This window comes from Colossoma macropomum, unplaced genomic scaffold (genome assembly GCF_904425465.1).
Source record: "Colossoma macropomum unplaced genomic scaffold, Colossoma_macropomum, whole genome shotgun sequence".
In the NCBI taxonomy this organism is placed as follows: domain Eukaryota; kingdom Metazoa; phylum Chordata; class Actinopteri; order Characiformes; family Serrasalmidae; genus Colossoma; species Colossoma macropomum.
The window spans coordinates 14,659,052-14,673,304 of record NW_023494810.1 but is presented as its reverse complement, the minus strand read 5'-3'; the positions used below and the strand labels follow the sequence as shown (position 1 = coordinate 14,673,304).

At 37.4% G+C, this 14,253-nt stretch overlaps 2 protein-coding genes across 3 annotated transcripts in view; one reads left to right on the top strand and one right to left on the bottom strand.

The window, feature by feature from the left end:
* Window positions 1–6,965, top strand: LOC118799559 (troponin C, slow skeletal and cardiac muscles-like). Its single transcript, XM_036559507.1, has 6 exons — window positions 1–48; window positions 1,078–1,108; window positions 3,313–3,459; window positions 5,111–5,225; window positions 5,905–6,041; window positions 6,780–6,965. Exons 1-6 carry the CDS (start codon window positions 25–27, stop codon window positions 6,809–6,811), a joined length of 486 nt encoding a protein of 161 aa, XP_036415400.1. The 5' UTR covers window positions 1–24; the 3' UTR covers window positions 6,812–6,965.
* Window positions 6,966–11,354: 4,389 nt separating this feature from the next.
* Window positions 11,355–14,253, bottom strand: part of rpl29 (ribosomal protein L29) — a 3,587-nt gene continuing 688 nt past the window's right edge. For both annotated transcript variants that reach the window (XM_036559925.1, XM_036559926.1), the window contains exons 3-4: window positions 14,108–14,172; window positions 11,355–11,537 (exon numbers count right to left, since the gene is read on the bottom strand). In XM_036559925.1, the coding sequence (XP_036415818.1) occupies window positions 11,445–11,537; window positions 14,108–14,172 (158 nt within the window). In that variant the 3' untranslated portion in view covers window positions 11,355–11,444. The remainder of the gene's footprint in view (window positions 11,538–14,107; window positions 14,173–14,253) is intronic.

Below are 14,253 nucleotides of genomic sequence, written 5' to 3'. Positions count from 1 at the left end.
GGGAACCCACAAGCTTCTCTCACAATGGATGACATCTATAAAGCAGCGGTAAGCCTCAGAACACTGTAATATTTATTCGTAATATAATATAAAATAACAACATGCAAAAATATTTGTATATATGGCTTCAGTGTGCATTTCTTCAACTGTTCTTCAGTAAAGGCAAAGGCTCTGTTTAGGACTATGAGTTCAATATAGAAACTTTGGCACGTTTAAATGGTTCTTTGCATACTGAAATGGTTCTTCAGATTGATGAAGAATGTGTTGCATATGGTTCTATAAAGCACCAAAAAGTGTTCTTCGATTATGACAAGCTTTATGTCATAATAATAGAACACAGCAGAACAGAACACATTTTGGTGCTATACAGAACCATGTACAACAACCGTTTTGCCATGCAAAAAACCATTTAAGCATGAAATGGTTCTATATAGAACTCATGTTCCTAAATAAAATCATTCTGAAGAACCATCATTTTAAAGTGTGTATGATATAATGTAGTGCACGTCATTCAGAGTGGTTTGGTGTAAAGCGGTTCAGAGTTCTTTACAGTGGTGGTGATAGGAACCAGGGGTCACCATGACTACAACACAAATCTAGACATTTTATTTACTATCCAAAACCACCAGTGAACCTACACATGTCTTCTGAGTTATATAGAATGTTGATGGTGGGAAAATAGTGGAAAATCTGAAATAATATGTTTTCTTTGGGGACTGTTTTGCCTCACAACACCCTGCATATTCTGTATCCCTCCACCATGAATATATTTTAAGTTCTCAAAACTATCATAAAACAATGTCTCAGACATCAGGCAGTGTATTCATAACCATTTTATGTAACAACTTTCTGTGAGGGAGCTTTTAGAGGTGAACGTCTGGTTCTTATCACCACCACTGTGAACAATTCTGACTCTGAACCACTCTGAACGACTCTGTTTATGTCTTAAACATTAAAGTATGCAGGAATTTCAAATCAAATCAGTGGAGTTCCCCAACAAAAAGGGGGTGTATTGCAGTAAACATGCTTGAAATTGCGCATTTAATAGCACAAATGACACTTTATACTCATTTGCAGGTGGAGCAGCTCACTGAGGAGCAAAAAAGTGGTAAGACTATTTAATAGCTTTCGTCATATATGTGTTTGAAACAGAAATAACTTTATGGACAACAACAACAAGACATATCAGGAGATAGCTTAACTACTAGCATTATTCTGGCTCCATTCATCCACTCATTAACAGATATGAACTTTAGCTTGAAATAGGGGAAAAAGCAGAACAATACTGAGCTGGGCTAGGTGTCAGTTTTTATCCTCCTCTTTTACCTGATTGTTACTCGACAGTTAGAAATCTTAACACATTCGAGATAATTAGATGCATACAGTGGGGTATATTACATAGCTGTATCATAATCATATGGGCATATCTCACCTTAATCCACACTGTAAAACATGATATATTGTCTTCAATGTAATCAATATGTTGAATATTTCTAATTATGATATTGTGGTAAGAATATTATAAGATTATTTCACTTATTTCTAGACATTTCTTTACTCATTTTAGTGAAAATATGTTCCACTACCAGGTAATTTTACCTGTTTTAAGCCTTATTTCTTGAAATAAGCAAAAATTATCTGCATTATTTCTCAAAACAAGTCAATTTTACCAGATAAAATTACCCAAAACAAGAAAAAATATGTAGAAAAAAGTTGAACAGTCTTATAACATTCTTACAACAATCTAATATTATATTATTAGATATTTTGGGTACATTTAAGATGTTTTTACTTGATTAGACATGATTTTTTTAAGTGCAATGAGGATGGAAAGAGGGATTCCCTGTTTTTGCCTGTGCAGTAGCAGGATGGCATCCCATTACACTCCGCTCTGGTCAACACCTGATTATGTAGATAATCTGCATGTCTGACCGTAGCTTGTCCTGGTGGACCCCAGCATATGACTCCATTTGTCCATCACCACTGAGCACAGCCGCAGATTAACCTCTATAATTAACATACATGGGTTGCATACTGAATCAGGAGTAATGAATATGGTTATTTTTATCTCATTACTTGAGAAGAAAATAAATAAATATTATTATCTAATGATTTTAAAGGGTGTGCAACATTAGGGCCACTGCTCAACGGCACAGTGGTACAAAATGAACCCAAGTCTTCCAAAAATTCATGACAGGACTCCGTGGCTTGCATTATGCAAATCTATCAGAGTATCTTTGGGAATCCCTGTGGTGGAGCCACTGAGCTACAGGCTAATAAATACAACCAAGCTAGCGTTAGTCTTACTCTTAACTTGACTGTCGAAGAAAACCGAGATTCTATATTTATTCAGGGCCAGAGATGAAGAGCCAAACTATTGCCCCCGTTTATACTTGGTCACTTCATGTGTCTTGAGTATCAGGATTATATCTGGATGACGCCACATAAAAATGTGAGTGTAAATTCACCCAAGATGCATTTAAAATAGATAGAGATCTGATCAGGTTGACTGCGACACATTTTTTGTGATTGTTGCAGAGTGAAATGCTTTTCTCAAAATTTGAGGCAATATTTCTAGATATTTTTGTAGAAAATATGTGATCATGAGTCTTTAGCTTGTTTTAAATGTTTAAAGACAAATAGGAAAACCAAGAACAAAACACAAGATAAAAAAAAAAGTTATAAGGAGTTTTTTTAATATTAACATTTTACATTAAAAATGATGTAATGAAAACTGGCTACAACAATACAGTACTGATAAATCATCTGCACGTACACTCAGCCAAATTATTTTTTAAAAAAAACCTTTGATATTCAGGAAATCTGAGAAAACGTATTAAAATAAATTTCTAAGAGCCTCCAGTAGCGCCACCATCCTGAACTAACAGGATCCCACCAGCTAACATAGTGCAAAAAGCATCACAGTCCAGCATCTACATTGCTATGACAGACTCATTCACAGCACATAGAGCAACAGATTTACAGATTTACATGTTTAGTGCAGAAATAATGCAGTGTTTGGATATAATGCGAGCTCTGGCAAACACAACAGGAATTGCTGTAGAAATCTGGCAACCGCAAGCTCCTGGAGGGTCTAGAAAGGAGTTTTCTAGCCCTCAAACTGTAAAATCTCACTGTAAATACACTGCAGCACTGCTGCAGGAGGACAGTACACATATCTACAACAGATGTTGTGATGCCTACATTTTTTATTTTGTCCAGAGTGTCTCATAAATCATGTTGCAGATCAGGTGCTTCATATGTTTGAATCTGAGCCTAGCAGTGATCTCAGGTTTTTCGTGTGACCTGCAGAGTTTAAAGCTGCGTTTGAGGTGTTTGTGCAGGATGCTGAAGACGGCTGTATCAGCACTAAGGAGCTGGGCAAAGTGATGAGGATGCTGGGCCAGAACCCCACACCAGAGGAGCTGCAGGAGATGATCGACGAAGTAGATGAAGACGGTAAATATTGTTAACAATAACAAATGTGCTTCCATAACCTTATTGCAGAACAATATCTGTTCAAAAGTATCCAGACAGCTCTTCTAATGAGTGAGTTCAGCTGCATCTGCAGTTACACCTGTAAAAGAACTTGCGAAATCTGTATAGAAAAGTATTGACCAATAGAATGAGGCGCTCTGGAGCAGCTGCACATTATCCTAAGCTCACCATGCTCAATGCCAAGTGTGGGCCAGAGGGGTATAAAGTCCCCCTAGCATTGTACCGTGGGAGCAGTGGAACTGCGATCTCTGGAGTGATGGAGCTCCATCCAATACCTTTGGGATGCCCGTTGCCAACTTCAAATATAAGTTGACAGTTATGTGTTGAAAGTCGAGGCAACATCGACACAGGTGAAGGGAAAGCTCTGCAACAAGTGACTTTAAAAATCTCTGATGAAGACAAACTCCACCATCCAGTAGAGCGTGACGCACACCTGCCAACAAGCCCTTGATCACATTGCTAGTCTTCAGAGATATGGACCCCAGAGTCTCACAAATTTGCATCCAACTTAGGTACACCCTTGCTGAGACACTCGCCCACAGTGGAGGTCCAGAGAGCCAGAGAAATTTAGAGTATCGTAACTCTATGAAATTAAGGGTAGCTGACAAACTTTACAGGATTACAGGGCATTATGCCCCCTTTACAACCACACAGGACATTTTATTATAGTCTTTGGCAAACCAGAAATAACAACGTTTAGTCAATCTGATCTTTAAAGCTCTCCAGATTGGTGGAGAAATGCTAGACTGAAGCCATAGGCCGGTTTCCTCCCTCTCGACTACAGCGGCTACACTGCAAAAAATGGTTCTTCAGTTGAACCTAAAAAAAAGTATTTTTTTAGGCTGAATTGACAAGCCGTTTTTTTACAGTGTACATTGGTCACTGCAAATCACCCAGAAGTGAAAAACAGCCCCCTAAATCACGAATAGGACTAGGACAGCAGTGCTAGCAAATGTCCCACTAAACCCAAAACTGATATTCTCTAGTGTAGCTCTCAATTCATTTGTCCAAAAGTATCCAGACAGTCGTAATGAGTGAATTCAACTCATTGTTCACACAGCTTGTATAATCTCTATAGAAGAGCTCTGCACAATAGAATGGGACACTTTGGAGCAGCTGCACATGATCCTAAGGTCTCCATGCCCAATGCCAAGTGTGGGCTAGTGGGGTTTTAAAGCCCCCCACCATTGGGCTGTGGGGCAGCGGAACTGTGTTCTCTGGAGTGGTGGAGCTCCATCCAATACCTTTGGGATGAGTTGGAGTGATCCAGAACTTACCATCCAACATCAGTGCCTGACCTCACTAACGCTCAATCAAATCCTCACAGCAATGTTCCAACATCTAGTGTAAAGCCTTCCCAGAAGAGTAGAGGCTGTTACTGCAGTACAAGCTTACTTTTAATTCCCCGCATTTCAGAAAGACGCTGATATCTGCCAATGTTTGGTGAAATTCATAGAGATTAGTGTTTGGTCATTTTAACATTTTAATAACTTTATGACAGACTACACCTCATTAATCACAACCAACAAAAATAACTCCTTAAAATCTTGTTTTTTTAGTAGCGATGTGTACATTCATTTTTATGATGCTATATAACATGTTGACTCCACAGGTAGCGGCACGGTTGATTTTGACGAGTTCCTGGTGATGATGGTGAGATGTATGAAGGACGACAGTAAAGCAAAGTCTGAGGAGGAGCTCGCTGACCTCTTCAGAATGTTTGACAAGTGAGTCTTGTTTTAGATAAGATATAAAATGAAACACTAACTTTAAAAAAAGTTACTCCACCAATTTTTCAGATGTTTCTGCATAATTGAGTGTGTGAGATGTACACAAAGTCCTTCAGAGCGGTTTGGTGTGAAATGATGATATCTTTACAGTGGTGGTGATAGGAACCAGGAGTCGCTAGGACTACAACAAAAATATAGACATTTTATTTACTATCCAAAACCACCAGTGAACTTACACGTGTCTTCTGAGTTTTATACGAAATGTTGATGATGGGACATAGTGGAAAATCTGACATAAGTTTTCCTACAATATCTAAGGCATCAGGCAGTGTATTCATAACCATTTCATGTAATAACTTTCTGTGAGGGAGCTTTTAGAGGGGGACGTCTGGTTCCTATCACCACCACTGTGAACAATTCTGACTTGGTAAGTTTCTCTAGAACAGAGCATTTCACACCAAACCACTCTGACACATCTTAACTGCTTAATTTGTGCCATTTTGTCACCGAGAACATATTTGCAGTCCGTTTTTGTAATAAAATGAGAGATTTTGAGGGTTGGTTGAACTGTGTTCATCATTCCACTGTCAGACAGACACTAATGGAACAGTGTGGAATAATTAAGCAGCATAAAAGCCAAATGAGAACTTCTTTTAACCCAGATTTCTGCTCACAGAAACAGAGACGGCTATATCGACATAGAAGAGCTTCGGGCCATGCTGACGTCTACTGGAGAGGCCATCACTGAGGACGATGTTGAAGAACTGATGAAAGACGGGGACAAGAACAATGATGGGAAGATAGATTATGATGGTAATAACTTTTTAAATTCTTAACTAATCTTATATTAATGTTTAAAATAATAACACACAAGTGCAGTTGAACGAATTTCAGAACCACTGTTACAGATGGGTTCTGCCAGCATTATTGGAGAGATTCTGTAGAACAGGTGTGTCAAACTGGGTTCCTTCTGGGTCACAGCTCTGCAGACACGCTTCCAAAACACTGCCACAATGGGTTCTTTGAATGATGGCATTAAATATCCACTTTTAGTTCTATAAAGAACCATTTTTGAAAAAAGATAAGTGAGTGCAAATTACTTTTATATGGTTTAAAGAACCTTCACATAGCGTAAAGTTTCTGTACCAATTTAAGCCTCATTTGGCCTCTTCACACTCACACACTTACAAAAACAGTTTTGTGAAGAACTATCCACTGAAAGGTTCTTTAGGGAACCAAAAGTAGTCCTTTTATGGAATTGCACTCTTTTTTTATCACCTTTACTGTTAAGAGCACAGTTTTACATTACTGCCATAGAGGAACCACTTTTGCTTCTAAGCATTGTTGTAAATGAGACATTTACATTAAATAATGTAAAGGTTTTAAACCAGGTTGGAGGTTCTTTAAACTTTTTCAACATTCTTCACACTCACATATCTCATTTACAGAAATGGTTCTCTAAAGAACTACCCATTGAAAGGTTCTTCAGGGAACCAAAAGTGGATTGTATGACACACTAACAATGTCCAATTAACTTTTTTTCCATTTCAGAGTTCCTGGAATTCATGAAGGGAGTGGAGTAAAGCACACAAATGTCCAGTTTTGGGAAAACTGAGAGCTATAAGCTGAGTTTACATGTGACTTATTTGAGATGCATTACTGTTTATTCTCACTGCTGACGTTTTACATGTTTTTCTTCATGTGTGATGTTTTCTATCCCACTGCTATATTACATAATAAAGGCCTTCAAATAAAACTGTATCATAGTTTTCTGATGTCAAGAGGTGAGCAGTAACTTGCAGGTACTTTAGTAAATTTTGACCAATTTGTACTTTCAAGTATTTTAAAATGATACTTTGTCTTCTACTGAAGTATGTCAGTGAGTAAAGTTCCATATTTATCTTTAACATTTAGTCCCTAATTCTCTTTTTTTGGGATTAATTTCATTCAGGCTCAGGAGGTTCAGCAGGTTCAGCTCCTGTTCTACTTACTCTTCTTTGAATTTTCCACCTTAAATAGTGTAGCTGTTACATTCTGGTGCTCCAGGCTTATTCAGCTTCGAATAAAAGCCAGTTTCAGCCTCGTAGTTTCTATGCTGGATGTTCTAAGATGTTCCACTGTAGTTGCAAGTGCATCTTAAAAAGGATGGCTCTTCAAGGGTTCTTTAGTAAAGGCAATGGTTCTTTCTTTTTAGAACACTTTCATGTTTATATGGATCTTTGCATGGTGAAATAGTCCTTCAGATTGATGGAGACGTTTGTGCACCCAACTTAAATCACAATGATACAAGTCTCTTAGAAACAGCCAATTAACCATGTGAGATATCATAGCAACCACCTAGCAACCTCTAGGCAACGACCTGGGATATGGTTGCAACGACCTAGCAACATCCTAGCACCTACCTGGAATACCATAGCAACCACCTAGCTACCATGTGGGATACCATAGCAACCCTACATTCTCAAAAAAGTTGTTTTTTCAAGGGTTCTTCAGTAAAGAAAATGGTTCTATATAAAACCATGAACATTGATCGTTCAAATGGCTCTTTGCATGGTTAAAAATCGTTCTTCAGATTGATGGACAATGTGTTGTATATAGTTCCATATAGAAACTTTCGGTTCTATATAGCATCAAAAAGGGTTCTTCTACTGGAATGATGTCAAGCTCATAACAATAGAAGAACCATCTTTGGTGCTATAAAGATGCTTAAAAAGATGGTTCTATTAAGGTTCTTTAGTAAAGAAAATGGTTCTATACAGAACGATTAACGCTCAAAGAACCCTTTGCATGATTAAAGGGTTCTTTGCATCATGAAACGGTTCTTCAGACTGATGGAGAATGTACTATATATGGTTTTATACAGAACCTTTTTGAAAATCTTTCTGTATAGCTCTAAAAAGGGTTCTTCTACTGTTACAACGTCAAGCTTATGACAACAGAATAACCCTTTTTGGTGCTATATAGAACCATTTACTTTCTTTACTATAGATACATTTAAGAACCATTTTTTAAAGTGTGTATAGAACTCATAGTTCTAAACAGAACCATTTTACTCTTTTTAAGTGTGTAGGTTTTTTTTTATAATATATTATTTCTGCACTTCTTCTCATTTCCTGTTGTTATTAATTCACTGAGTGAGTTCAGGACACTCCACTTCCCAGACCTCTGAACTTCTGCTTTGGAAGCCCAGGTTCTAAACAGCTTTAGCTCCATCAGTCAGCGGGCAAGTTTAGTGTTAGAGCTCATTGGGGCTCGGCTGAACTCGGAGAACTTCCATCCTCCGCCCCGTAGGAGAGCCATCGGGATTAGCACAGTTGTCGAACAGGCCGCAGCTATTTCTAGACCAGGCGATGACAGGAAAGGTTCTAACAGCAGAGTAACTTCGGAAAGTTCACCACCACAGTCACTCTGGAAGGCATGTGAAAACTCAATGCTTCCCCAAAAGGTCACAGCGTGGTCACAGCAACGTACAATCATCTCCACAGGTTAATAAGAGCGGGCATAGCTGTCAGAGGAAATCATACGATGTGAAATGGTTGCTTGTAGAGACTCAGATTTACAGTGGTGGTGATAGGAACCAGGGGTCGCCATGACTACAACACAAATACAGACATTTTATTTACTATTCAAAACCACCAGTGAACCTACACAGTCTTTTAAATGAGTTAAAATGGAATGTTGATGATGGTAAAATAGTGGAAAATCTGAAATAATAAGTTTAGGACTATTTTACCTCATAACACCCTGCGCATATATATATATATATGCTTGTGTGTAAAATATGTATGGATTTTAAGAAACGTTTTTGGTCAAAATCTCAAAACTATCATAAAACAATGTCTCAGTCATCAGGCAGTGTATTCACAACCATTTCATGTAATAATTTTCTGTGAGGGAGGTTTTACAGGTAGACGTCTGGTTCCTATCACCACCACTGTGAACAATTCTGACTCATATGAAATATATATAAAACCTCATATCTCTGTTTTTGTCGTTTTTCAGTTTTTGTCATAATTTGAAAATACCTGTTGCCCTTTATAGTAAATTTCATGAAGAATAGACCAAAACAAACGACCCAAAATGATTTGGAAAAAATTATGCTTCCATTGACTTGCAAAAAAAGTAATTTTGGAGATACGAGGTTTACATATATATAAAATTTGTAAAGACTTCAGTTCTTTAGTAAAAAAATTGGTTCTATATAGAATCATGAACATTCAAATTACCCTTTGCATGATTAAAGGGTTCTTCAGAATGTGTGGTAGATGGTGCTACATAGCACCAAAAAGGGTTCTGCTATTGTTACACCGTCGTGTACCAATACCAATAGAGTGTACCAATAAAAGAACACTTTTCAAGTTCTTTATAGAACCATTAACAGCACATTCTCCATCAATCTGAGGAACCATTTCACTATGCAAAGAACCATTTAATCATGGTTCTATAAAGAATCATTTTCTTCACTAAAGAAACCTTTAAGAACCATCTTTTTAAGAGTCCATTTTTTTGGCCTTTAAACAGACAGACAGACAGAATGGTAGAGACCAGCACATTTCCAGAACTTTCTATTCCCCACAGAGTGAATATCATCACACTTTAATACACCAAACTGGCATTTTAAATTCTTTAAATGAAAAATCACTTTCCCACTCAAGTAACTTTAGTGAAAGTGCTACATGTAGAAAGGCGACTGGTCATTCAGCAGAGTGAGTCGTGTACGACTACACTATGAAGTACTTGTGCAATCTTTCCTGCCTCACCTTTCACCTCATCAACCTACAACACAGATCAGACACAATGAAAACAGCACACTGTTCAACTGCTGATAACATGGGTAGAGCAGAAAATATGACGAATGTCATCAGCAGCTTCACTAAATTTGGTCACCAAACATGAATGTGTTTAGTTACTTCATCAGAACAAGTATGAAGAACAGAAGCTGATCAGAACTCAGGAACCTCCCTCTGACAGATGATCATTCTGACATGTGCCCAACATCTGACCTGAGCAGGTGTACTGAACGCACTGGGCTTGGTTTCAATTCATTGGTCTTCCATAACTTCAGTTTTTTTTTTTAAGAAAGGTAAATTTATATCATTAAAAATACCATTATATATATATATCACAGCTGTTGCAACAAAACCTTCCATCTCCAAAATGATAACTTTACAGGAAAAGGAAAAAACATACTTCACTTTCAATGTTTTTTCAAAGTAATTTTGGTCCATTCATCATGTAATTCACAATGTAAAGGGCACCAGGTCTGTTCAATTATGTACATATTATAGCATCAAATTATTATATCAAAAGTGTGGCTGCTGAGCTGCACAAAAACTCAACAGCTTTCTTATTTGCCAAGAGTTTTAAAACCATTGTAATGAAATTTCTGATTGCTTGGGACTGAGTGTGAACTAATGTCATGGACATTATTAGGAAGCACTACTTTGCACTGGTTAATATTATCTCTAACTCTGGATTTGACCGAGCTGTGGTTTAGGCTGTGGTCAGGCTATGTCTATTTATAATTTGAACTTGAAATTTTCCATTTATATTTAGCAGAATCACACATGCATTTAAACTAGTGACTAACTTGTGAAAAATTATCCAATCAGGATCGTTCTCTCTGTGGTATCTAGGTAGCTACAACTGAGTGAGCTCTCCCATTTGTTAGGACTTCAGCAGCTGCCCTGAAGGCCTTACATGTTTAGATTAACTACCAGCATAATTTTTCTCACTGCATCAGCCAATCAGGCCTTGTATACAACGAGAACAATGCTGTTTAAAAAAAAATAAATAAAAAAATAAGTCTCACTGAGCCTTCTGGGAAATACAAACACTGTGCATATGAGGGGATATATTAAACAAATATCTTTTTGTCAGTTACATATACAGGAAACCTACAGTGCTTACTTCATCAGAAATGTCCGCTCCTGTTGACGTTTCAGTTACTAAAAATGCGCAAGTCTGTAGAGTAAATTAGCCCTCATTTAAAGGGGAATACCAAGTTTTCAAAATTTCTGCAAAAAAACTTTTTTAAAAAGGTTTAAAAGTGGAGCACAACAAATAAATGTATAAAAGCAGAAGATGTGAGTGTATGATGACAAATGAAAGATTCCATTTAACACATTCCAATTAACAAAGCATGGCTTTATTCTGGATGGTACAAAGTCCTTTTGCAATATCTGTACATCGCTGATTCTCCAGAAGAGCTCCTGCCTATTTGGGCGCCTCCTTCTTTGCAATGGTCTTCAACCCCTTTTTGTTGTGTTTCTTGGCAAAGCGCATGTTCCTCAGGAACTTAGGATCAACCTGTTGGGGGGTGGGGGGGGTGGGGATTAGTAATTAAATACAAAATCACACAGATACAAATAATCTTGTTCACCTGTAATTATTACTTACTTGAATTATATAATAGTAAGTAATAATTATATGCAAGTAATATACAAAATTAGGTTAATTGTTAACGTGGCGTTTGCTACCGACCACCTACCGCAGCGGTATCCAATCTTACCCACAGAGAGCTGGTGTGGCTGCAGGTATTCACTCTAACACAGCTGTTGAAGACCTCAGACTAACTGATTAAACAAGTGGAATCAGGTGTGCTTCTGCTCGGAATGAAAACCTGCAGCTACTCCGAACTTTCGCGGATAAAACAGGACACGCCTGGGCCCCATCTCACAAAGTGGGATCTATGGCTTAAGCCTTGGGTACACTGTGTTTTTTTGAAGTCCTTACAGATTATAAAAGACTGAGCATCTCACATCACCTGGTTTTTGCAGATTTTCTAGGCAACTGAAATACTGAAAATCACACACTACTCAACTTTTAAGCAGCTGCTCAACCAAACTGAACTTTACGCAAACTTGTGTTCTCCTGTTACTGGGAGATGCAAATAAACATGCTGCTGTTTTCTCTGCTGTGTGCGAGACAAGGTAAAGAAGCAGCAGGTAAACATGTTTAAGTGAGGATCACGGATGTAAAGATGTGATCAGTCTGGTTGTTTTCAGAGTTTTAGATGTACATAAACTCAATTGTGCCTAAAACTCAGCTCATTAAAAAGCTTCGCGCCACACACGAGTGACAATGAAATGGGTGAGAATCGCTGCATGGTTTTGCCCTGACTAGTATAAACAATGGTAAAACATATCTACAGCATTTTACTCTGTGTTCTGAATAACTATACACACTGAAGGCTAAGTTATTGTATATAAACATAACACAAAAACTGGCAAGAAGTTCAGTGAGGTGCTGTTAAATTACAGTGACCAGAAAAGAGTAATGGACGAGTCTTTTTGAGACTATAATTACACGCGTTACTTTATCATCAACTTATTACAATGTTATTTTGACTTTACTACCATCTTCTGTAAGACGTTTGATCAGTGTGGAACTTTTATTGTAGGAGTCATTAATAAACAGCTGTTATGCTAAGCATCTCACCAGAACAAGGTACTAAAATAAAAAAAATTCACCACATTAAGCTATGATTGCAACCAGTTAGTGTTTTGCAGAACTTGCCTTAAAAAAGGCCCCTTGTTAAACCTGCGTGACAGGTGCTGGGATTATTAACCAACAATAAAGTCAAATAGTTCAATTACGACCAACCTACAACACAACAGGGTAGCCAAGCAGGCAACCAAACGTGCTTGCAAACATTTTTCTAAGCAATATTTCCATCTTCAGGGCTGTAGTTCACCTGCACAGTCTGTTTTACTTCACCTGATTCTTCACCTGCTGGACCTGCACTGTTAACTAATGTAGTCTTTCACAAGCTGAACCTTGAAAAGCAGGATTTCAGATAGCCAGATAACTTGAGCCCGAAGTCAAGTATGTCGAATAAACCTAGAGATCAAGTTATCTAATTTACTACTAACACAGAGGTGTTAGTTTGAGCAAAAAGTAACCAAACCGTGCAGGTGAACTACAGGACTGGAGCTGGAACACACAACTAAAGCCTCTAGACCAACATTAAAAAAATAGCACACAGGACAATGTTTAAACCGTTTGGGGACACTTCAGAAATAACTAACGCACATGCATAAAATTAACATAATACATCACCTTTAACACGGACATTTACATTTTTGCTGATTTTATTCTAAAGGCAAAGCTAAATGATAAGGAGATAAATGTTAATTGTCTACTAGCTATTCATAATGCAGGTTCTGAAGAGCAGCAACTTCAGTATTAATATACTATAATTACAACGTATTGGAGAAAACCTGAACACAGCGTTTGCAGCTTTGTTTTGCACTTTAAAACATTAAAAATTTAGTTATATTTAGGGAAATCTGTAGCACATAACTACCAATATTTATGTTAAATGTAATGTAAATAAAATATTTTGGATGAACATTTTTCACTTTTGGAAAGCTGACAATACTTTCTTACTTTCATAAGCCAAAATGTACACACAAACATGGTTCTTCAAGTGTTCTTTAGTAAATGCAATGGTTCTATTTAGAAACACAAATTCTATGTAGAACCACTGCACAGTTATGGATCTATATGGCACCATATGGTTTTTTTATTGTCACAATGTAAAGCATGTAACAGAAAAACCTTTTTGGTGCTGTACAGAACCATCTCACTGCTGTCAGAACAAACCTTGTATCTCCAAAATGCTAAATTTACATGAGATAGGAAACTCTCCTCTCCTTTTAATACAAGTCAATTTAACCAACTTTTTTCTGATTAATCTCAGGTAATTTCTTTTCATCCATTCATTATAAAATTTACACACAACGTAAAGGGCAACAGGCTTTTTCAAACCATGTCAAAAACCGAAAACGACAAAAGTGCCGGAAGGTTTCTACAGAACGATTCCTTTACTAAGAACCTTTAAATAATCATCCTTAATAAGAGTGTAATTTACTCACCCCCTTCAGAGACTCATAGCGCTGAGACCGAGGCTTCTTGATGCCATTTCTGTGCCACTTGCGGGCTGCAAGCATAAACAAAATAATCTCAGATCATTCTGAAAAGCTAAATCAGTAAAAGCTCACTTTAAAAAGCTCAATGATTT